Source organism: Mastigoproctus giganteus, chromosome 8, assembly GCF_048544385.1.
Source record: "Mastigoproctus giganteus isolate SK-2022 chromosome 8, ASM4854438v1, whole genome shotgun sequence".
Classification (NCBI taxonomy): domain Eukaryota; kingdom Metazoa; phylum Arthropoda; class Arachnida; order Uropygi; family Thelyphonidae; genus Mastigoproctus; species Mastigoproctus giganteus.
This window is the reverse complement of record NC_143582.1, coordinates 196,300,429-196,325,840: the sequence shown is the minus strand read 5'-3', so window position 1 is coordinate 196,325,840 and position 25,412 is coordinate 196,300,429. Positions and strand designations below refer to the sequence as shown.

Sequence of the window (25,412 nt, the reverse complement as noted above, 5' to 3'; positions counted from 1 at the left end):
TTTTTTTTTTTTTTTTTTGTGCTTTTGAAAGCTAGTCCTTTCTCATTTTTCGTTTTCGAAACTGTGCAAACCTTGCAACAAAAACAGAAGACACGGTTCATTTTAATGGAGTAAATTAATCAGTGACCATTTATTATTTGACCATTCCTTTAAGTTTCGCGTACATTGAGAAACAGTATTTCATCCCATATTAATTTTTTGTTAACTTGAATTTGTACTGAACCTTTCTCAGTTATACAGCCAATTAATTTCCTGGTTAAATTTTCAGGCCATGTATCTGCAACAGTTTCAGCTATGTTGCAACTATCACTGTCGAAAGTGATTTTACAATCTGATGTAATATTTTTTCCCATCTTCTTTACAGTCTCCTGTCCCGATTTTTTTTCCTTATCTATTCCACCATTAATTTCTTATAAATTTCCTTAAAAGCTAACCAGACGTTAGTTACTTCAGTTTCTTCTGTTACACCATTCGGACGGTTATTAACCAACTTCAGTTTCGAGTGACAGGCTTGATATCAAGGAATTCTGTCCAATTTCCTCCATAAACCATCAAAATGTTCCAAAAAATTTTACTACGAGTACATGAACTTTGTGTCCTTAATTCATATCTTAACGAGAGCTTGCTAGCCGAATGGAACAAGAGTAATGTATCTACAGATCGGAGATGGTTACAATAACAGAACAAACCAATAATTATGTTGAAATACAAAGTATATTTGAAGATTCAGAATCAAATCGTTCTGAGTATAAAATTACAAATATAATCGTTCTGAGCATAAAATTACAAATATCCCAAAGGATACCAAGAATATCACGGAATAGAATTTGTCAAAATAACTTCTTACTTCAGCAAGCTGTAATTTTTAGGAAGCAATCTCAAACTTTATAATTTGAGACAGCTAGATGGACTAGCTGTGTCAACAGACCGCTTGGCTTTTTCATTCCTATAAATTTGATAAATTTTGATTGGCCAGCTGAATGCCTTGCTCAATTCTGCAGGAGTGTTCCAGCATAGGGGAGAACATACACTTCCCGAAGGCAACGTATTAGATTTAGCTCATGGGAATAACTGAGTTTGAGGACGCTGTGAAGTTACTTCATAAGTAATTAAAAAGAAGATATTTTTATAGAGTTCCACTTATAATTGCTGTCTTGTAATATTAACCGTCATAAAAAAAAGGGTAAACTGCAGCCATTATCAATCAGCTGCAGGATGGAAGCTTCCTCAACAATTCATGTTGAGGGAAATTATTTAGCACCCAAGGGGTGAAGCCTGGTGTACTCAAAAGAGCGTGTACCACTGCACTCCCGCTCCTGACCACTGGACTACGGAGGCCTCTCTCACAACATATCATAAACTTTCCATCTTAGTTTAACTGCAGTCACAAAAAATAGGTTCCTTGTTGTAATGTTTTATTCTTTTGTAGCGAAAAGAAAGATTAATGATTTTTTTTAATGAAGTTCCTGGTTACCAATAGCCTCAGGATGGGGTCCCTTTAGCTGAATAGTTTGTCCTGGGACAAACTGTTCGGCTAAACAGACTGGAGGAGCTAATTTGAACGTACTTGTGACTGGAGATTTGCTTCAACAAGTAGCGAAACCAGCGAAGGGCTTTTCCCATAACATGTATCCATCTAGGATGCACTTTACAAGCTTGATATATACCATTGCCTCTTGGTCATGGTGCTTACCTTATCCTTAATGGGTAAAGAGGAAATGATTCCACTGTAAAAGGAAATAGTTAGGCCGCATCTCGAGTATCGTATATAGGTCTTGATGTGGATCTGTTGGATAGGATGCAGAGAAGGTTAATGAGATTGGTGATGGGAAAAAAAGGTGCTCTTACTGGGAAAAAGGCTTCTGTTCTGCAAAATGCAGTCTGGAGACTAGGCACCAGCGACGAGATTAAGGCTTTGAACGGATTGAGTAAACTCGATAGTGATGGCATGCTTCTCAGATAAAACACATTGGGTTTGGGGGTTATGAATTCAAATTGGGATCAGGATGGTTGCAGGATAGATGTGTGGAAATTTGACTTCAGTGCTGTGGAAGCGGGTAGTTTGAATAAATTTAAGGAAGAACTGATATTAACTTTTAATATCGTATGACAGCGACCAAAAGGGATTTTTGTTTTTATAAATTGATTATCCTATTCATTGCGAATGTTATAAGTATCGCGAGATTATAAACTGAAGCTGATATTGCTCTGGCACATTTATCCTATGGGCCGATAGAGAAGTTCCAAGGCGTCGCTATGCGCATGAATTTTTTTTTTTTTTTTTTTTGCGATCTCTAAGCTATAAGAGCTGGATTTAGAGTGGCACGTCGTGCCTCATTTCGTTCTGATAATTTACGAATATGAGTACGTTACATGACATTTATAGTAACAGTCATTAATACAAAATAAATACAAATCAATAATAAAAAATAAATGCAAATAAGTAATAAATAATAAATACAAATAAAGGTACCCTTTTTTAGGCGCATTAGCACATATGTGTAAAGCAGCTATTGTCTTCATCATGTCTGTCTATCTCTAACCTTCGACCGTCCACATGTAATAACTCGACTTCCAATAGAATGGAATGTCACAGAATTTTATCTTTGGCCAGAGGCGGATTTACCTGAAGCTAATGAAGCTTAAGCTTCAGGGCCTTCACTTTCATGGTCCCTTCCAATGCCCTGGGAGGGGACCCCAGAAATGTGTTCACATGGTCATACTGTATACATATAAAATTCGGTTAAGACCGCCGTCTCTTTCCACTCAGACTTCCCCTCCGTCACATTTCCCCTCGTGCCGGGTGGCGTTGTAGTGGCCGCAGGCATTTTTGGGATCCGACTAGGGGGAAGTTGAATTGGGGATACAGTTAGTTTGGGTTTAGTGGAATATAATTCTAAATGGGAAGCTTTCAGGGACTTTATTTTGGAGGCTACTAGGCTTTTCATTCCAACTAAGAAATCCTGTTCAAGGTTTAGGCCTAAATGTATGTCAGATTAATTAATAAGGCTCGTGGCAGAGAAGAAAAATGTATGGGACACATAAAGTATCAGGTGACACAGGAAGCCTATGGCATATATAAACTAGTCTGTAACCAAGTCACAAAGGAGGCTGGCGCATTATAGCCTTAGTTGCTAATGCGCCAATAAAACCCAACCAAACAACAACAACAACAAAGGAGGTTAGGCAGGCGAAGGCAGATTACGAGAAATCTTTGCAAAAGATGCAAAGAAAAACAGCAAAGAGTTCTTATGTAAACTCTAGAAGGAAGGAGATGAATCAGATTGGTCTCCTTAACATATATGATTCGACTATTGATGATCCTGCTCAAGTAGCTGATAAACTGAATGAATATTTTGCATCTACATTCACACATGAGGAGTTATTCAAAGAGGGGAATGCCAGAAGTTTATCAAACTCTAACAGGGAGCTAAGTGATTTTGTAATAACTGAGAGCAAAGTGGAGGAGAAATTGTTGAAGTTAAACATAAAAAAGGCACCTGGTGCAGATGGAATCTATCCAGTTATAATGAAGGAGGCAGCAAGGGAAGTTAGCAAACCCTTAGCCTTAATTATGAGAGCATCCTTAGAGTCAGGGGAGGTCCCCATGGACTGGGGATGTGCAAATGTATCCCCAATTCACAAAGGGGGTGCAAAGGGTGACACAAATAATTATAGACCTGTTGGTTTAACTTCTGTTCCGGAGAAAATAATGGAGTCACTGGTTAAATAGGGGATACAGAATCACCTAGACAAGACTGCCATAATAGTTCAGACACAGCATGGGTTTGTTAAGGGGAAGTCTTGTCTGACCAATTTGATTGGATAGTACGATGTAGTCACAAAGGAACTGGATGCAAAAAATAATTTTGATATCATATACTTGGATTTCAGGAAAGTTTTTGATACTGTTTCATATGGAAGACTACTGTACAAATTGGAGCGGTATGGAATTAAGGGCAAATTGCTGTAATGGATAAAGGGATGTTTGAGTGAGAGACGGCGGAGAGTAGTAATAAATGGACATTGCTCTGCATGGACTAATGTTATTAGTGCAGTCCCCCAGGGTTCGGCGCTGGGCCCATTGTTGTTTTGTGTATTTATCAATGATATCGATGAAGGTATACAAAGGTTGGCAGGGTTGTTAATGACAGTTAAGAGTAAGCTACGTCACACTTCCCCACGTGCCGGATGGCGTTGGAGTGGCCGCAGGTATTTTTGGACATTGCTCTGCATGGACTAATGTTATTAGTGCAGTCCCCCAGGGTTCGGCGCTGGGCCCATTGTTGTTTTGTGTATTTATCAATGATATCGATGAAGGTATACAAAGGTTGGCAGGGTTGTTAATGACAGTTAAGAGTAAGCTACGTCACACTTCCCCACGTGCCGGATGGCGTTGGAGTGGCCGCAGGTATTTTTGGGATCTGACTAGGGGGAAGTTGAATTGTGGATACAGTTAGTTTGGGTTTAGTGGAATATATTTATGTAGTTAACTGTCACTCCCTTGTATTCTTAAGTTACTGCTAGCCGTCTCCAGTGGCGTATCCAGATATCATCGTAAGGAGGTGGGGTGCATGGCGACCATGATTTGAGTTTTTTTTTAGAGCGCCTCCTGCGTTCTTTTTCTTTGATTTCAAATTTTTGGTTGGGGGGGACATATTCCCCTTCTGCACACCCCTGAATACGCCTCTGGCCGTCCCGGTTTTGGAATGGCTTACAGCAGTGGTGGCCAACTTAATCTGTGATGCGATCTATTTTTTTCTTCAAAATGTGCCGCTATTTACCATCTCAAGAATTTCATTGCGCATGGTTAAAAAAGTTAATCAACACATATTGAAAAACGTTGTTTATAAATTTTAAAATTAAATACAATTCAGAATTCTTATTTTAAATTCATACGTATTTAAAATTTTAATTTATGTGAAGTTTGTGTGTTCAAGTCATTTCCCAAACTTTCAAAATCGGGGATATGCTGTGATAAGGCCAACCGTAAAGAATCTTTTTTTTTTTTTTTTGACATTTGGGTACTTTTCTCGGCAAACATATTTCCAAAGGTCTTTTTCTGATGACCTGGCTTTTAGGAAGATATCGCAGATTCACTTACTATGGCACTCTGTGAATTAGTTCTTTAGTGCAGGTATCCTGTATTGTACTGGTGCCTCATGGTCTTATCTGCTTTTGCACTGAATATAATTAAACACAGCCAGGGCCGAACCTTTGAGGAATTGCATCTTCCAACATAGGGTCCCCCTCTTAGCCCAGGTAGGGAAGACTGAATGGACCAAACTTATTCTTGTACTCGCCCTGCACATGACAATTAACAACGGTAACAACACTATTAATTAATTACTTAAAAATAACAGTTTGAAATTAGGATGCGTGTCAGCAGTCACCTTAGACCACAATACATGCCATAGCTCTTATAGCATTTTTTAAACAAAAAAACGGGATCCCATGTATGAATATTCTGTACAGGGGACAGAAATTTATAAAGGCTGTTCATCATGAAGACAAAGAGACGGTTGCAAGTCCCTGAATATTTGTGGACCTTCCCATGGAAATGGTGATCTTGTGGTGTATAATAGATCATGTCGAGTGCAGAACGGAAGTCTCGCATTTGTAACTTGCTGATCGCTTCTCCCCTCCACCTTCTTCCCAAAAGGCCTTTTCTAACCTACTTTCCATAAATGGAAAGTACGTTTATGAAATGACCACGTATTCTCCTAACAACTTTGTGTTTATTCTGATCCTAACCAAATTTACCCTATATAAGGATCCACTGGGAAGGGATATAATTACTATTATGGGGTTATTCCAAAAGCATGTTTTTGTACGTTCTGCTTCTGCGTAATCTTTAAACAAATCACTCTTTCTCTGCTATTATTTGAACCTCGTCTTCAGGATTTCTAATGGGCTATTTTCAGATTTATCAGATGTCGCGAAACAAGGTGGCAACCATTCAAACTGTACGCATCTCTTATCGTACATAAAAAGCTATAATACTATAAGCCGTACATATATACAGCTTTTACCGACCATTTAAGTTCAAATTCGATAATTTACTGGAAGTTTGATATGGATAAAACTTTTATAGTCAAGTGACACTGCTGGATTGCTAAAAGTTTTATTCATGCTAACCTGCAGGTATACAATATCAGTTTCCAAAGCTGCAACTTAATAGTTGGTAATATGCGAGCAATCCTGTATCGACCATACATTTTTAATTTGATCTGCACACACACACACACACACTGAAGATATTAAGTGCGTAGTATCCTAGATAGGTAGGTAAAAACGCAGTGACAGAGGAAATCGATTCAAATAACTGAAAAATGTGTATTACAAATCAATATAATAATAATAAAAGGTCTCATTCGGATAGTATAAAAATATATTTACGATAAATAAGAGGGGAGGGGGATGAACGATAACATTAAGAAAAGTCGAAGGAGCTATGTTCGCAGGCTAACTACGTTATCCACTTCATCAGCGATGGTGAACCCCTGGGACCAGTGCCAAACCTGGCACTGACTGACGCTTTCGCTGGCATCAACTACGCAGTACAAATTTTTACCATCAAAATATTCAGTTTCGATCATTATTATAAAGCAATATCAAAAAGCACTGTCTCTGTCTAAAAATCAGCAGTAAAGGCCATGGCACTGACGAGTACCAATGAGAAATACAAGTTAAGGTAGTTACATTTCGGGAGCGTTAGATTTTTATTTCTTAAATGAATTGATATTTTATTCTTTAATTAATAGATATAAAAAAGTAAATAACTAATTATTAACTAATAATATCTATATAATATCGGTGTAAATACACCATAGTTAACCCATATATTTGAGCTACGATTGTAGCGTAGAAGGCATCGTTTTAAATGTATCTCATAATGTGGTTGCCTTCACAACAAGATAGCTACTATTGAATTACTTCAAATAAATAACGCTTCTCTAGTAGAGAAGACTACTGTTATTTATTTTCAGCAGTACCACCACCCAGACGATCGTTTCGAAGCTTTTTGGCTTCGTCATCAGTGGGCGGGCAGGTACCCAGGTAATACAACAAGCCATCTCAGTTGCGAAGTTATATCCACATTATGAGAGATGCCAGAAGGGTGTGGTGGTAATGTATTTGGAAAATTAAATGCACTAGGCATAATCCTTATGGGCTTTGATAATTAACTATATAATATCGGTGTAAATACACCATAGTTAACCCATATATTTGAGCTACGATTGTAGCGTAGAAGGCATCGTTTTAAATGTATCTCATAATGACGAAGCCAAAAAGCTTCGAAACGATCGTCTGGGTGGTGGTACTGCTGAAAATAAATAACAGTAGTCTTCTCTACTAGAGAAGCGTTATTTATTTGAAGTAATTCAATAGTAGCTATCTTGTTGTGAAGGCAACCACATTATGAGATACATTTAAAACGATGCCTTCTACGCTACAATCGTAGCTCAAATATATGGGTTAACTATGGTGTATTTACACCGATATTATATAGTTAATTATCAAAGCCCATAAGGATTATGCCTAGTGCATTTAATTTTCCAAATAACTAATAATATATAAAAGTAACTGTTCACTTCGGAATGTACGTATCTCACAACGAAATATTCACTCCATGTTTTGTTACTGTGTAATACACAGCGCGTAAAATGCAAAACAATTTCAGGTACTGACTGAACAAATTAAATAATTGTAGTATACTACTGTCAGTGCTTCCGTAATGCAATTTACTTAGTTATTCCAGGATTTTAATAATAATTGAAATGTAGCGTCTATTTTTTAACATTTCTACTGTGTTTAATACTAAGCATATAGCAATAATCCATGATTAATTTATTTAGAAAATGAACAAAAACAAACGACTCTTATTTCGTTTCGGCGCATCCGCCATATTTTAGATTCATTCATCCAACTAGCGCCTGGCAAAAAAATATAAATATCCAGTGCATCATGCATAATATACGGTACGAATAACCCATGCAAAAGATGATGTTATAGGGGGTAGTAGTAATAGAGGCACGTGATGCAACAAAGCAAGCTTATGTAGCATCAGCCCAAAAAAAAATGATTTTTTTTTTTAATAATAATTTATTATTATTATTTTTTTTTAAACGTAATAATATTTTGACCATTAATTTTTTTTTTCATGCTATAAACTTTCGGGGGCAGGATTTGCTGGTCTCCAGTTTATTAGAGGCGGGATTTACACCTGCTTGTACCCAGAATTGGGCTTCCTGGGTACAGGAACTGCTGGCATCCACTGCTATTGCACTTTCTCCAGTAGATGCGGGATTCATCACCGTACTTGATTATAGGAGACTGCTGCACCCATTGGATTTGAGCTTCTTCCAGTGGGTGGTTGAAATATTACATTCACTTTAGCATGTGTATAGTTGGGCCCGCCTCCTCGTGGTGTGGACGGGTGCTGGGAAGCACCATTCATGGTTAGCGCTGCTTCCTGGTAGCAAAGCGGCCAGAAACAACTAAACAACACACATACTCTGCATATCATCGCAGAGAACCATGGCGGAAATGAACTAACGTTTAGGGGTTGCCTTACGTACCACATCCCATGTGATACGCATGGGGGGGGGAAGAGACAATTTTCAGATATCTGATGGATCAATGTTAATGAAATTTTGAGAAACATGACAAATGTAAGTGCCAAAGACAGGGGCGGATCCAGGTTTTGAGGAGTCTGAAGCATACACAAAATTTTTGGGGTTCTCTTTAAGAAAAAGAATACAAAATTACGAATAAAAAATTAGGTACAATATTGAATATTTATTTAGAATGAGAAAAGAAATCGCAACAAATTAGAAATTTAAAAAAGATGACAAATACCGCAAACATTACAAATTCCAGAAAAATAACATAATATTTTTATTAATTAACTGTCTGACACACCTTTATAATACATTTTTCCCTACATTTTTTGGCTGCGTACTATTTTGATCGCCTCTTCATGTGACAACGATTTTGTAATATCATTTTATAATGGGTGGATATTTTGTAATATCATTTTCTAATGGATACTCTTTAGCATGGTTGATCGAAATTCGTTTTTTCTTATTGACAGTTTAGAATAGTTTTAGCTTCGCAACTCGTTATTGGAAATGTCATGTAAATTTTTAGGATTGTTGTCGAATTTGAGAAAACCTCTATGAAGTTTCTCTCATATATGAATTGCATGATTTCAGGCCATTTCAAGTTTTCTTGTGTAGTGACTAATCTTAAATACTCTTTGAACTGATTATACTCATTAATGTCGCCGACCGGGCTAGCCGGGTGGGTAAAGTGCCTTCCTGGCAACCCAAAGGTCGCGGGTTCGAATCCCGCCTCGGGCTTGGATCAAAGTACTGCAAAAAACCTTGGGAGGTGCATTATAGCCACGGAAGCCGATGCGCCAACAACTACAAAAAAAAAAAAAAAAAAAAAAAACTCATTAATGTCGATGTCCTCTTTGTAGTGGTGTATACGAGTTTTATGTTATCTTCATCGACGTCAGTATTTCGTGTCAAATCAGCAAGAAATTTAAATCTTTTTGCAGTGTGTTCATATGATTCACTCCTATTCATATCGCGATACGACCCAGGGTTGAAAGCCTGGTCGGCTTTCAACGCCTGGCCAGCGTCTCAACGCTTGGACTGCTTAAAATAAGAATCTAGTATGGTTTGAACTTAAGACGCATTCTTCTTTTCATATAAACTAAAATTTTAGCGCCAATTCGATACTCAGAACGCCTTTGAAAGTCTTTGAATGATAAATGTTGGGGGAAAGGGAAACGGGAGTCTCGACGATAAGTTCTTCGTTGACCATTGTTTTATTTTTCCATTTCCAAAGGACCTTCAATCGTGAGTTCCTGAGCATGAGAATTGAATAACTCAGTCACGTCTTCAGGAGACGCTTCGAGATCCAGTTTATTTGCCATCAATGGATCCAGTGACCCCTGCTACATAAGCCCTGAAAATTTTGAACAAACTCAGAACAAGGTTTCTTCCACACACCCAAGAGGTTGAGTTCGGTGAAGGCATTTTTAATAATTTGGACGACAACCAAAACATTGAATTATTTCTGGTGTTCTTTCATTGTTGATCCATCTTTCTCTTGTTGGCTGCTTTTACCAACTAATCAAAAGTCCGTCCAAGCTAATAAGCTTTTAAGGATGTGTTTATCCATTGGTTAAAATAAGACAGTCATTTTGGGTGGCAAGAAAACAATCTTGGTGTTCAGATTTTCATGTTGAAGGATAGTGGTATGGCTTGGAGCATTATCCAAAATGAGCAGCGCTTTAAATGGAAGGTCATTGTCAGCACAATATTTTTGCACCTTAAAAACAAAATTATTATGGGCGAACTAATCTTCAGAAAACTATGCATTCAGTCAGGCCTTGGAGTTTGATTTTCGAATGATTGGAGGTGATTGTAACGGCTGTGCTAGCCACGAGGCCTGTAATTAATGCAACCGAATCTGGGTCGGGAGTTGTCAAAGGCCCCACCAAATTATAGGCGCCCTAGACAATTTTCTTATCATTTCCTTCCAGTAAAATCCGTTTTGTCAACTTTTAATACCTCCAAAAACAATAACCAGCTTTGATAAATTGGTCTAACTTCAGTGGAACCTTGGCACAGCAATATAACAAAAATTCCTATGACAGCTGTGCAAAATTTTTTAAAACAGCTGTGTCAAGATACTTCTAATTAATGCAACCGAATCTGGGTCAGGAGTTATCAAGGTCCCTGCCCAATTAAGAAATTCCAGATCAGTGTTTCTCAACCGGTGCTCCGCGAGTACTTATCTCATAGGATTCTGTGCGAGATTAAAATTTTTACATAATTTATTTACAAGGATTTAAACTGCATAGTAATGCATTGTTCTTATTTCTTACAGAAGAACAAAACTTACATTTGCAACCAGTTTCCTGGTATCGCACTACTTTCAAACACGCGACCTATCCAAAAGTTTAATTGACCATTTATTTAAAAGATGACTGCTATGACAGCTTGTTTTGGAGCTAACTGGACCCTCATTAGATAGCCGCTGGTCTCTCTCTCTGACAAAACAGTTGTAAAAGAAGTTATTCGACGTGAGCTGCCATTGGTATACGAAATCAGTTTCAAATTTGAATTATAGCTAAAGCTGTTGAAAGTAGTGCAGTACCAGGACAGCTCGTTACAAAGGCAAGTTTGTTTTGTTGTGAGAATTAAAAGTTGCATTATCTATGCAATTTAAATCCTGCTGCTTGCAGAAACAGATAAGAGGATAAGACAATCATTATATGTTTACAGATGTAAATGATTTCGGTTGTTTGTGCTTAATATTTATTGAAATGGGTTCCTCTAAACCTACTCAACCACTTGGTATACCTGGCATCCCCCTCTAAAATCCAGAAAATTTTAAAAGCCGACACCTCTCAATCCCTGACGCTGCCGGATTGTGAAGGGTCTACTGCAGTGTTTCTCAATCTTTTTACTCTCGTGGCACATTTTCCAAAGAAGAAAAATTTCGCGGCACACCTACGTAGTCATAGAAGAAGAAATTTCTAAATTTCGCGGCACACTTGGAAAATTTTGCGGCACACTAATGTGACGCGGCACACCCTTTGAGAAACACTGGTCTACTGTACTGTATATATGTTTGTTCTGGTGATGTGCCTAAATTAGGGAATGTTTTTTTGATGCTCCGCAGTCTACTAATATATGAGAAACACGTTCTGGAGTAACTTCTGTCCTGATCTGTTTGTATTTACCTCAAAATCAACCTTCCTCTGTATCCCTGGTTCTTTGCTGGATCTCTATCCCGAAGAATTTTACAATATTATCAATAATAATTAAAAATTATTTGAATGAAAAAAAAAATAGCAAACACAAAGCGTAAGATATCGCAATAGGGCGAGACTAGACCGAGAAGACACACAAAAAATCTCCTGAGAAGGGTGGAGAACATATACCCCTCTGGGTGTCGGTGCAATTTATTCAAAGGTTCATATAAAATAACTTTTATTTTATTGGCACTTTTTTCTTGCCATGCCAACTTTAGCTTGTTGATCGGTTTCGGATTTTGGTTCTCCAGAAGTAGAAAAATCTAACACGGATCTCCAGAAATAGAGAAATTAGAGCGAGGAACATCTGCTGAGTGTCACTGAAGTTGAGGAAAAAATGTCTGTTTTTCCTTAAATTTTTATTCAGGAAAAGTCATCCAATTCCTAAAGAAGCAGCCGCATATACTTTTCTTTCCAGTGGAAAGGAATATTACAGTACTATTGAGTTAAAGTTTGTTCATACAAAATAAAAATTCATATATAAAAATTATGATAAATACATGAATAAAAGAGTAAACGATACGGTTTTGAAGGATAGCCATACTACAATATCTCTCACCCCCGCTTCTTATACTTAATGCAAACTGTCCCAGTTGATGTATATATTGACTCCTCGAGTATTTTTGGCTGAGTACTTGCCCTTTAAATAACCCTACTACAAATAAATCAAGATAGGTTATGCGATTACTAGTATAGCTCCATTTTTCCATACCGCCAGCATGTAACCGTATTTATCGAACGTATTGCAGATCTCTAGACAGCCCATTTTCTTCACTTTAATGCTTTTTTTTTTTTTTTTTTTAATCTCAGGAACTGGTGTATGTGTGTGTGTATATCTGTATATATAGAGTACGTTGCATTTTAACCCATCAGCAACCATTTATGCTGTTATAAAACTTAGTAAACAGTGATTTTGTAAGATGAGTGCAAAGTACAGTAATGTTATTTGTATCAGCAGAGCATACCGCTTGTACACTGATTGTACAAAGTATTTTGAAATTCTTTACAAGATGTCAAAGTATTATCTTTACCTTTAAATATGGAAGCTTTTTATTACGTGTCATTAATAAAAAAAAAATTCAAAATTCTTTAACACGCATTCATAGATTGTTTACAATACTTTGGAAAGCTATGCACATCTGTGTTTCTATTATAGCTGCTTTCTTGCCCTGAAGACTGATACTTTGATCAGGAAGAGATAGCTTAACTGCTGAAGTAACACAAAATATTTTCCGCGTTGTTACTCAATCCCCCCTCTTGTGTAATGGACTGAACTCCGGCGGTACACACGCGTTCGGCATGTCGCTCTTTCGACGGTGATAAAGATGGGCAGTACCAGTTGAAACGCTGAAGTGTGTAGGTATAGCGAGTGTTTTAACATTCAAGCGGCGATTCTACGTTAAGCTCCAAGTTGTTTTTAAATCAACTATTTATGATTATGTCTAATTTCAGCTTACTGACGGACCCCAGAGCTGTGGAAATGAGGGACAAAGCTTATAAAATCTGTAGAGATTATCTGAGCGGTTCGTGGAAGAGCATTTCTAGTTCCGATATGGTCTTTAAGTCTATCAGGTAAGGATCATGTTTCACCTTATGTTTACTAATTCAGCGTAAATAAAGGGTTCGTAACTTCTTATGAAATTAGGAATAGTTTTTATATATATATATATATGCAGTTTTACTAAGGCGACTTTTTGCATCATCTTTATTTATTCAAGATTAGGATTAACAACTCAGCTAGCCGGTGTTCCACTTTCGTTGCGCCTAAAAATTCATTTTTAAAAAAAATGACCTTTTTGAAGAAACGCTTAGCTTCCCTCCCCCTCCATAAATATTCCTTGGTGAAGGTTGTTGCAATTGTACATGTTCCAGTTTTGATTGATATACTATTGTTTCTGATAAGATTAACCTCCTTTGGGTTTGCACTGATTGTACAAATTTTCAATTATTTTAATGGGTTCGGAACTCTGAGCACAAATAAATCTTAATATTAAAGATAATTTTACATTTTACCGTGTATTAGAGTGTTATGGCAATAGATATATATTTTTAAATTATTTTGTGTGTTGCATCAGAGCTCACCGGCTAGTGGCATACTAAACAACTCTTTAAGAGAAGTTGAAACCATATAAATTTTGTTCAAGCAAAATGTTATATGAGTTTAATAAATAACTTTTGTAATAAATTCGTATGATGTGTTTCTTGTTTGAATTGTTTTCTTAAAACGTTTTTGTTCATATTAGTTCCATTGGACTGTTGGGGTTCAGTGCATATCAATTTTACAAAATCAAAACGCTTTCCCCGGAAGTGTAGTTTGTGCGCATGCGTTAGTTTTCCATGAGTTCATCCACTGCTCTTGGACAGCCGTGGTTCATCGCCACTTTGAAGACGGCTCAATCTTCTCGATTAGTATCTATTGAGTTTAAGAAATGTCACTGATGTGCAAGTTTGCTTTGCATAATAATCTGTACATAATTACAAGAAAGTCTGCATAAGTGGTATCATTATACATCATATTGTGAAATCCTTCTTGAAAAATTTCACAATATTAATAGTGTTAGTATTGGTAACATGATGCAAGGAAGCGAAGTCTATACACCACCAGCCAAAAAAAAAAAAAAAAATTGCCATTCCTTTGAATACTAGGTGGGAGTTTATTCCAACAATTGATTACTCTTTGACAGTATGCTACTCCAACTGGATCTAGATAAGTTGAGCAAATGGGCTGAGAAGTGGCAACTGAAGTTTAACATTGACAAATGCAAAGTACTGCATATGGGTAGCAATAACCCAAGAGAAATGTACCAACTATGTGGTACTACACTCAGAGAAGTGGAAAGTGAAAAAGACCTGGGGGTAATTGTGCAATCAAATATGAAATTTGCTGAGCAGTGCAGACGGCTGCCAGGGCAGGTCATAGTCTTGTCAATGATATATAGGAATTTTGCTAGTAGGGAGAGGAAGGTGATTATTAGCATTAGTAGAGGCATATGATGCAAGAAAGCAAGCTTATTCAGCATCAGCCAAAAAAAAAAACAAAAAAAAAAAAACCCACTCCCATTTCACCCATCTGTTCGTTCCAAATACCTGTCCAGTTGAGCTTTAAATTTGTTTAGGCTATCAACTTCTACAACAAGTGATGGAAGTCGGTTCCACCAACCAACCACCCGCTGGCCAAAGGCAAATTTCCGCACATCTATCCGACATCCGTCCTTCCTCAATTTGAATTTATGCCCTCTGAGGTGATTATTCTGAGCAAGATGAAGAATCCCATTGGCATTGAGCATGCTCAAACCATATCCTGTTATACAAGGCAAAGGTCAGGCCACACCTAGAGTACTGTGTGCAGGTCTCAAGGCCTCATTTTAGGAAAGATGTAGAGTTGCTAGAACGAGTACAAAGAAGTGCAACAAGGTTGGTGAGGGGAACAAAGGGGTGCTCTTACCAAGAAAGGCTTAAGTTCTGCAAATTGCAGTGCCTGTGAGGTGATCTGATTGAGGCATATAAGGCCTTGAATGGGTTAAGCAAGCTGAATGCTGATGGGATTCTTCCTCTTGCTCAAATTAAGAACCTGAGAGGGCACAGTTTCAAATTGAGGAAAGACAGTTGTAGAATAGATGTGTGGAAATTTGCCTTTAGCCAGTGGATAGTTGATTGGTGGAACAGACTTCCATCTTTTGTTGTGGAAGTTGATAGCCTAAATAAATTTAAGGCTAAGCTGGACAGGCATTTGGAACAATGGAGGGGTGAAATGGGAGGGTTTTTTTTTTTTTGGCTGATGCTAGATAAGCTTGCTTTCTTGCATCGTATGCCTCTGCTAATGCTAAAATGCAAATTTTGTACATGTTCTGCAACCAACTGTTTACAATCTAAATTTATCTCTTCAGTGTGCATTTAACCATAGGGAAGGGCCTCTGAAGATGCATGCAATATTTAGTTTACTTAACCCTCTTAAAAAAGACTGCAATTTGCAGATTAGTTGCTCTTCTCTTGCAATGCAGAGAAGAGCAACAACTAATTTTATTATTATTATTAGCCATATAGTACAAGGAAGCCTGAGGCTTATGCTGCACCAGCCAAAAAAAAATTCCTGAGTTACCCAGAGAGAGAGAGAAAAATTATGTCCACTGCTGGACCCTGGGTGTGTAAAGCCCATGCTCACCAGATGTGAGCCCCTGGGGTTATTGTTCTTCTTTGTGTCTCTTCCTAAAGTGAGGTTTCCAAACCTCTATGTAGTATTCCAGATGTGGCCCAACCATTGCCATAATATATAATGGGATAATCACCTCTTGGAAAAGTTTATGCCATTAATTGTTCTAGCAGCTTGTTTGCACTGCTTGGAGCACTTCCTGTTCTTCTGTATGGTTACCTCTAGGTTTTTTTTTTAAATAATCCACTACCTTCAATTTGGTGCCACCAAGATACGTTATTCTGAGAGATATTACTGCTACTCAAATGCAGTACTATGCATTTATCACTTTTAAATCTGTTGCCATTTTCCAGCCCATCTGATATGTATGATAATGTCACTTATGCTGACTGCAGTTTGCAACTAACTTCGTGCAGAAATGATTCAAAACACAAAACTGTATAATGTAAATACAGTGACTCTTTAAAATTGTGCACACGTGGGGATTGAGAGATGCCAGGTTTTAAAATGTTCTGGATTTTGAGACGTACCTAGCACTTGAATACTTTTAGAGGAATGTAGTTCAGTAAGCACAAACAACTCAACTTATTTATGTTTATAATAATTCTTGTCCTCGCATATCTTTTTGCAGGCAGCATGGATAATACAGAAAAACTTACCTTTTGTAGTAAGTTGCACTGTCATTGCACTACTTTCAACAGATAGCTATATTACAGCTTTGAAAACTGATTTCATGTACCAAATAGTAACTGATGTCAAATAACTTTTTTACAACTGTATTTGTCTGTTTTGTTGCACTAGAAACCACCTGCCATCTGGTGGAAGACAACTTTAATCCTGAAATGGGCTGTAATAGCAGTCTCATCTTTTACACAAATTGCCAATTAACTTTTTGGAGAGGCTGTCTGTTTAAAAGTAGTGCAATACCAGGACAATGCATTGAAAACTCTGCAGTTAATCTTGCTGGCTGCAAAAACAGTTGAGGGCAGATAGTCCTGCATACATCTTATGAAGAAAATATCACCCCCCCCCCCCCTTTTAATATATTTTCCTAAAGACAAATGCTATTGTTTGTGGATGCCAGATGGGTTTTTAAATATTTTCAGATTTTAAAATATTGACAGATGAATATTATTTTATAAATAAAAATCTTGGATTATGTGAATAAGGATTTATTTTGAATTTAAAAAAAATATTTTGGTAACATCATGGGTTAAAGGGAAATGCTAAGCTACAGTGGGGCCAGTCACAAGAACTGGATGTGAAAAATAATTCTGACGGTCTGTTTAGATTATATACTGTGCTTTTTGTACTATCAATACTGTGCTTTTTGTATAAATTGGAACAAAAGTAGTGCCAATTGGGTACAGATGGTACTGTATAGATAAATGGTTGATTAAATGACAATGGATGGCTATAAATAGCTATTGCTCTGAGTAGATCAATATGGTATGTGGGATTACACAAAATTGCTTTCCTCCCTTATTATATGGGTGGCTAATAATAGAAACCAGGCTATGCTGTTTCAATAAGACCTTAAGTTATTCAGATAATCTAGAAAGTGTGATGCTGATGATGCAGAGTTATAATATTTTGGTAGTAGCAATCCCAGCTTAATTTGTTATTGGGAAGTAGAAATTATGGTAGTTGATTAAAAAAAAAAAAAAAAAAAAAATGGTGGATCATTATACATGGCCTAATACAGGCACAAATTCTAATTCTTAGTGGGTGAGGGCAAAATACAATCTCAAAAATATAGAACCACTTGGAGCAAAACAATTCTCTCTCTCTCTCTCTCTCTCTCTCTCTCTCTCTCTCTCTCTCTCTCTCTCTCTCTCTCTCTCTCTCTCTCTCTCCCAGTTAGTAGAATTTCGCAGTGTATTTTGATATATGAAGTTCTCTCAGCAGTTTATTGGTTGCCAGGACAGCATATTAGATTTAATCTATGAAATTACAGGAATTTTATTCAGTAGAGATAAAGGGATGATTATGCTATTACATAAAGTGATAGTGTTAATCCTGAGCCAGGCATGGGATCAATGAGATTCCAGAGCAGTATTTCAGCCATTTGTGCTCTTTATCTACTCCATACACATGGCTGAATAACTTTTTTTGAAAATGATTTCCTCGCGAAACATTCCTGAAATCTCTGATATCGTACAAATGGATAAATGCACGAATTTGGTTATGCCTATGTTGAATGGCATCTGTCACGTTCATTTATCTACAGCAAGGTTGCTTTATTGATGCACACTTTACTTCCAGTTGGTAATGCTCCTGTAGCATCATCTGGAATTGCCGTCAATGAATGCACCACATTTCATGCAGTTGTGCTTGTTATCGGCAGACATAGCATCCAGTTGAACATGTCTGTTGAAGAACGTGGGTTTTCGAGTTGCATTTCACTTGGTGACAGACCTGAAGGGGGAGAATATTTTCGAAATATTAAAGTATGTGCTTTTTTTATATATATAAATAAGGGATTTCTCTCAGTTGTGTTGAGAAAAGATTGAAAATAAAGGTGGCAAAAAAGTGAACAATTTTGAATTATTTCTTGCATGATTTTTAAAATTCATGTATATGGGGTCACTTCAACTCCAATACCTAGAGGAGTAACAGTTCTCTGAATGCCTGGATTCAGGTTAAGCTACATCTCAAGTATATTTATTGTATACAGATGTGGAAGTCCCATTTCAAGCAAGATGTGGACTATGTATAAGTGTAGTGCAAAAGCATCAATAATACTTAGCCAAATCTGAATTAACAGATAACTTAAAACGATGCTGTTTTGCTAACATTCTGTTAATTCAGATTTGGCTGTGTATTATTGATGCTTTTGCACTAGACTTATACATAGTCTAGACTTTTCCATAGCTTGAGGCTTCAGCCCTAAACGCTTTATAGCAAGATGTGGACTTAATAGAGAAGAGTTGGAAGACATGGGGGAGGAAAGACCATTTCTGCCAGTAACTTAAGTGCACCAATGGTACTGTTCTTGTGGTACTGATTACATCATCAGTGCATTTCTTAGGCCAATAGTCTGTTGTTGAGAAGGGTGGAACTGTAGTATGAATATGTTGTGGAATAGAAAGTGTTTGTTGTCTTTACAACAAGCTAAAAATAATTAGCAAATTAAAAATTTTAAAACCTTCCTTAAGTTAATAAAAAAAAAAAAATCTGTAAAAATGTACTTTTCAATTTTTTTTTTTTTTTTTTTTTTTTTTTTTTTTTTACCTTTTTTATGGTCCATGTGACCATCCCAAACCAAGAACCAGATAGTCACCCACATAGTTTCATTCTGCCTTCCGTGTTTCTGCTTTTCCATTCGCTGTGTATCCTGGTGAAATTTCTCCCAATGCTGTTTTACTAACATTACCTGGATTTTGGTCTGAAAAGATCCAGGATGAAAAACTAGTGTTTCTGGAAGGGGAACTATGCAGCCTCAGATCGACTGCTTAGCCATGTTGTTAAAAAAAAATGAAATAAATAAATAAAAAAACTGTTTATAAATTCCTTGTGTTATTGACAGGATTCAAACCTGGACCTTTTCCAACCTAGTGCGGGTAGGATGGCACTTACATGTACTGTGCTGTCCATGAGGGCTGATTTGATGGGTGTATATTCTCATTGTGAGGCAACAAAGCTTTCAAACTTTTTGTATTGTAAACTACTTGTATTGTCTATGAAAAGATGCCACTCTTCTGGATTGTGGCTAAGAGGCCAGTCAAATCAGTAGGAAATTCTGCTACAGTGTAAAAAATGGGCATAAGTTATTGCTTTTTCTGCATGTTTAAGTGTTTTACCAGTAAATTCCACTTTCTTTAAATGTGATGTCAGGAGATCTGCATTGGATTTAGTTAGGCCTAATTCCTTTACTAAGACGTCCTGTTCACCAGATATCATTCAGTTTGGAAGGTGCTTTCAGAGGCAGATTGGAAGCCTTCATTGTATGGCACTGAAGCAATAGAGGATGGTATGTTAGGATACACTACAGCTTTTTAGTCCATAGACTTTTTAAACTTTTGATAATATGCACTATACAAGAGGAGCATCTCCTCGCGTCATAATCATTTGCAAGCTGTCTCCATATTTGTGGTATAGCAAAAGTTCCACTTTAAACCACCATTAAACCATCTCTCTAATGTTGACCTGCAAGTATCACAGCAGTAAGGAGCCCACAACTTGTCTTGACCACCTGTAGGCAGTCCAAAATAGGCTTCATATGCACTCTTAAATTTGGTGTTGTGAACATTTGTTATATTTAATTTGCTGAACTATTTAATATATACAAACATAGAACTGCTATAGCCAAATAGGCCTATTTTGGCAAAGTTCAGTTCTTTATCAACTAAATCCTCTGCTTGCACTTTTCTTGGTGGGACTGTTAGTAATATTGGGTATATCTACATGTGCAGCATCAGAAACACTAATAGGGATCAAGGTATGGCAACCACATCACACAGAGGAACGCTGACTTTATCAGCAGGTAGTACTAGATGATTCTCATGTCTTAGTTCAGTAATGAATATTTTTAGCTTATTGGAGGCTTGACCTGGTGAAAACCATGTATAGTCTTCAGAGCAAGGCCCCAGCACCCTCCCCATCTTTCTTTTCTCACCCCATTGCAGTATGAGTTGTGGTTTTGTGAGTAGCAATGACAAATGAAGCAAGAAAAAAGCTTATACAGCATCAGCAAAAAGAGAGGAAAATAAACTACTCCATTTCACCTATTTGTTCCCTCCAATATTTTTGTTTAGTCCTTCCTTGAATTTATTTAAACTATCAACTTCCACAACAACAAATGGAAGTATGTTCCAACAATCAACCACCCATTGGATAAAGGCAAACTTCCACACATCCTATTCTGCACTCATCCTTCCTCAATTTGAATTTATGCTCCTCAAATACATGAGCAAAAAGAATTCCATCAGCTTTGAGCTTGTTCAATCCATTCAAAGCCTTAAACACTTCATTCAGATCACCTTGTAAGTGCATAGTTTCTAGATGCTGCAATTTGCAGAACTGACGTTCTTTCTTGGTAAGAGCACCCCTTTGTTCCTCTTATCAGTCTCATTGCTGTTCTCTGTATTTATTCCAGCAGCTCCACATAATTTCCTAAAATGAGGCCTCCTGACTTGTATGTAGTACTCAAGATATGGCCTGGCCATTGCCTTATACAATGAAATAATCACCTCCTTATCCCTGATAGCAAAATTCTGTATATCATTCACAAAGCACTGAGTTGCATTGGCAGCCCATCTGCATTGCTCAGAACTTCATATCTGACTGCAATTTCCCCCAGATCTCTTTTGATTTTCACTACCCTGAGTATAGTATCACACAGTTGATATGTTACTCTGGAGTTACTGCTACCCATATGCAGTACTTGGCATTTATCAATGTTAAACTTCAGTTGCCCCATTTCAGCCCATCTGCCTAACTTATTTAGATCCTATTGCAATAGCATACTGCCATTAATCACTCTGCCAATCTTTGCATTATCTGCAAATTTGGACATTAATTAAGCCTGATATGCCTTCATCAATATCATTGATAAATGTAGAAAACAACAATGGCCCAACGCTGAACCCAGAGGGACTCTGCTAATAACATTAGTCCACGAAGAGAAAATTCCATTGATTACCACTCTGTCTTCTCTCACCGAACCATCCTTTTGTCCATAGCAGCAACTTGTCCTTAATGCCACACTGCTCCAATTTGTACAGCTGTCTTTTATGTGCAACAGCATCAAAAGCTTTCGTGAAATCGAAGTACAGTATATGATATCAAAATTTATTTTTTTCATCTAGTTCCTTTGTGACCACATCATAGTAACCAATCAAATTGGTCAAACAAGATTTGCATAAGGTGGTAGATAGATTTCTATTGGATACTCTAAATTTCCATGCTAAGATAACTATTATATCAAATATTCAGCTTCGGTGACAAAATATTCACGAAAAACATTTTGTTCTGTTAATTTTGTTGAACAGTACTTCAAACACAGCATGGGTGTTTTTCGTGAATATTTTGTCACCGAAGCCAAATATTTATAATAGTTATCTTAGCATGGAAATTTAGAGTATCCAATAGAATCGATCTACCACCTTATGTAAGAGCTACATATTATGCAAATTATTCATACCTATAAAAACATGGGTTGTGACCACATCACTTCGTTCTTGTTTTTTGGCTTGCTCATTGGGACAGCCACATCTCCAGTACTTAAGATAGAAAGTCATTGTTGTTTAGGTGGTGTGTTTTTTTTTTTTTTTTTTTTTTTTTTTTTTTAAAGATGGTTGGCTATTGAATGACATGAAGCCAGGCAGTTGTAGACGAGGTGGCATATTGGCTTAATGTGTGACGCAGTGTGATCTCAGCACTATGGAAGCACTTTCAGCAGACAGGAACCATTACAAGAAGAGCTGGTTAAGGTTGCCCAAGGACTATGTCAACCAGAACAAACTGCTATCTGACTCTTAACAGAAAGAAGGAACCCTATGATGTGTTGTCATCATTCATCTCTTGTGGTTGTTGTGGCCACAGGTGCAAACATTTCCAACCAAACTGTTAAGAAGGCTCAGTTCAAGTGGACTCTATGTAAGGAAGCTAGTGATTTGTATCCCATTAACCCCAAACCACCACAAAGCTCATCGATGCCATGAACATGTGACTTGGAGCCCTGACAAATGGGGTACAATTTGTTCTCTGGGGAGTCTCTGTTTTAGCCTACAAACAGATTCAGTAAGTTATTTCATCTGGAGACCGAGGGATGTGGTATACCATCCCTCCAACAGTTGGTCCAGATTTTCTTTTCATGCACAACAGTGCCATTGCACATAGAGCTTAAGTGCTGGAGGAATAGCTTGAAACTGAAGATATCACCACCATGATCACCAGACTTAAATCCAATTGAACATGTTCTTGGGTGTTTCATTTTATGCTGAAATGAACTGCTTGGTCATTTGGTGAGTTAAAGTCTGTACTGATGGAAGAATGGGATTTGTTGCCACAGAATCTTATAGACACCTTTTATATCAAGCATGGTTTACCACACTCGGGCCACTTTAGCCATTAGAGGGATCATTTGATCCCTCAAAATATGATCTCAAAAACATGGTCACATGTTTTTGAGCATCTTGTATCAACTACTCTAATGTGACCTTTTTGGCAATTCTTATACTACTCCAATAAATGACCTTTATAGTTTGGCTGAAGTTTCTCACTGTGTCCTCATTACATCATTATTCTATGGCATATCACCATATCAAATTTTGTCCCATTGCAGCACGAGTTACACCAAATTACTACATGTTTTGTAAATTTTTTTTTTTTTTTTTTTTAATCAGTGTATAATCGTGGCCTTGTCTCTTTCGATGATCCTGCATTACTTCTTTTACCAGCAACTCCATTATTTTCCCTGAACTAGAAGTTAATCTAACTGGTCTGTAATTACTCATGTCGCCCTTTGATCTCCCCCCTCTCCCTTTGTGAATTTTGGATACATTCTCACTTCTCCAGTTCATGGGGATCTCCCCTGAATTCAAGGATGCCCCAATAATTATGGGTTTGATTCCATCTACCCCAAGTGCCCTTCTTATGTTTAATTTCAATTTCTCTTCCACTTTCCTCTGTTATTACAAAATCATTTAGCTTCCTGTTAGAGGTTGATAAACTTCTGGCATCCCCTTCCCTAAAGAATTCCTCATGACGAGAATGTATAATATGAATGTAGATGGCCATGTAGAGTGCACCATGACGATATTCAACAAGATCCTTTTGGGGGTACAGCTTTAAAATGTTTTTTGCAGGCTGGTCGTTAGATGGAGCAGGGGACTAAACCCAGTGGTAACTCTCAGGAGACATCCAAATCAGCTGGTGTATAATCTTGCTGCCAGTTAGTGACTGGAGGGAATATGTACACAGGTGTGCCACGAAAAATCAGTGTTAGAACAAACTTGTCTACAAAAAATCAACCTCCCAAAAACTTATATTTCACAAATAACCGCCCTCAGTAATGACGTTTTCATCTGCAGTCTGCCATACTCGGCTTGCTTTTTTTCCCCCTTCTGTTAAATCTCGTTTATTGGTTGCTGTCAGCTTTTATATATCTTTTATATATTGATACATACTTATGTAATACTGTATTTATAAAGGTTGCAGCAAGAAAACATCTTGAATTGCTAAAATATGGACCTAGAGAAAAACTTGTCACTGGATGCAGCACACAGAATACGTAGTTATTTAACTTTTTTTTTTTTGTGTGGCATAGTGTAATTAGTCCTGTTTAAGCTCTCTGCCTCTATCAATACTAAGTGGAAGTTTATTCCGGTATTGATTCGCTTGCTGAAGGCAGAAACTGTTCTGCAATCCTTTTTTTTTTTTTTTTTTCAATTTTTCCAATTTGAATTTATGCTCCCATGTCACATGAGAACAAGTAAAAATGCCCTCAGCATTTTTAGTTAATCCTTTTAACCAGGCTCTGGTCGTGATCCAATTTCTAACAAAAATGATAAATTAAATAAATTCTGTTTTATATTCCGGGACGATCACGTGGTCAGAGGCGTTCACAAGATAGAGAGAATACAAGAAAGCGCCCATCACCCAAGGCACGTGTACTTATGCATCCTGGCACCTGACCACTTGGCTATGGCTAGACCTAACAGGTGCCCAACTTTTTTATTTATGACAGTTTAATTTTTTTAATGTATAAAAGTGTTTGACCTTTCAGTAATAGATTATATTTAATTTTTTACTTTAAAAAAATTTAATCTTAATGTTTTATTTAAACAATTTTTATTTTGTATGAAAAAGCTTAACGTGAAAGTATTTGCCCCTTCTATTTTTCAGTGTATAAAAACTGCTAAACATACTACATTTCAAAAGCACACGTGCACATCCATATAAGCATTATTATAAATACATTTATGTTAGACAATATATAAGCATTTCTGCTTTTGTATTGTGCATGTAATAGATGCTATTAGTCACCTCCATTTTTGAGTTTATACAGCTGTTAAGCACACAATTTCAATTACATATGTTCATGTATTTTTCATTTTATGTAAAACTAAAGAAATTTATTTTGTGTGTGGTTATTTCATTATTCCTTTAAAAATATTTCTTTATTGCTTTCTTTCTACAGCCCTTTATTTTTTCCCATAATCTACTAATTTCAATGTTTACACTTTTTTTTGAGTGACCAGTTGAGGTACGTAACGCCATTTTTTTTTTTTTTTTCAAAAATGGTTGTGCTACATGTGACAAATGTTTTCAGGAACTTGCTCTGTTAAAACCATGTTTTACTTCAAAAAGTACTCAAGTAAATCCGTCTATATTTAGGAAGGTAGAGAAGGTTGTCATTAGCCTTGAACCCAAAATTCTTGTGTGAATATGGTGTGTTTTTTTTTTTTAGCACATTGA

At 37.0% G+C, this 25,412-nt stretch overlaps 1 protein-coding gene across 1 annotated transcript in view; it reads left to right on the top strand.

Annotated features, from left to right (window-relative positions):
- The first annotated feature begins 666 nt into the window (after positions 1-666).
- The window catches only part of LOC150082145 (choline kinase alpha-like), a 101,225-nt gene continuing 76,479 nt past the window's right edge, over positions 667-25,412 (top strand). Inside the window, exons 1-2 of the mRNA XM_090380435.1 lie at positions 667-746; positions 13,292-13,411. Of these exons, the coding sequence (XP_090236561.1) occupies positions 667-746; positions 13,292-13,411 (200 nt within the window). The remainder of the gene's footprint in view (positions 747-13,291; positions 13,412-25,412) is intronic.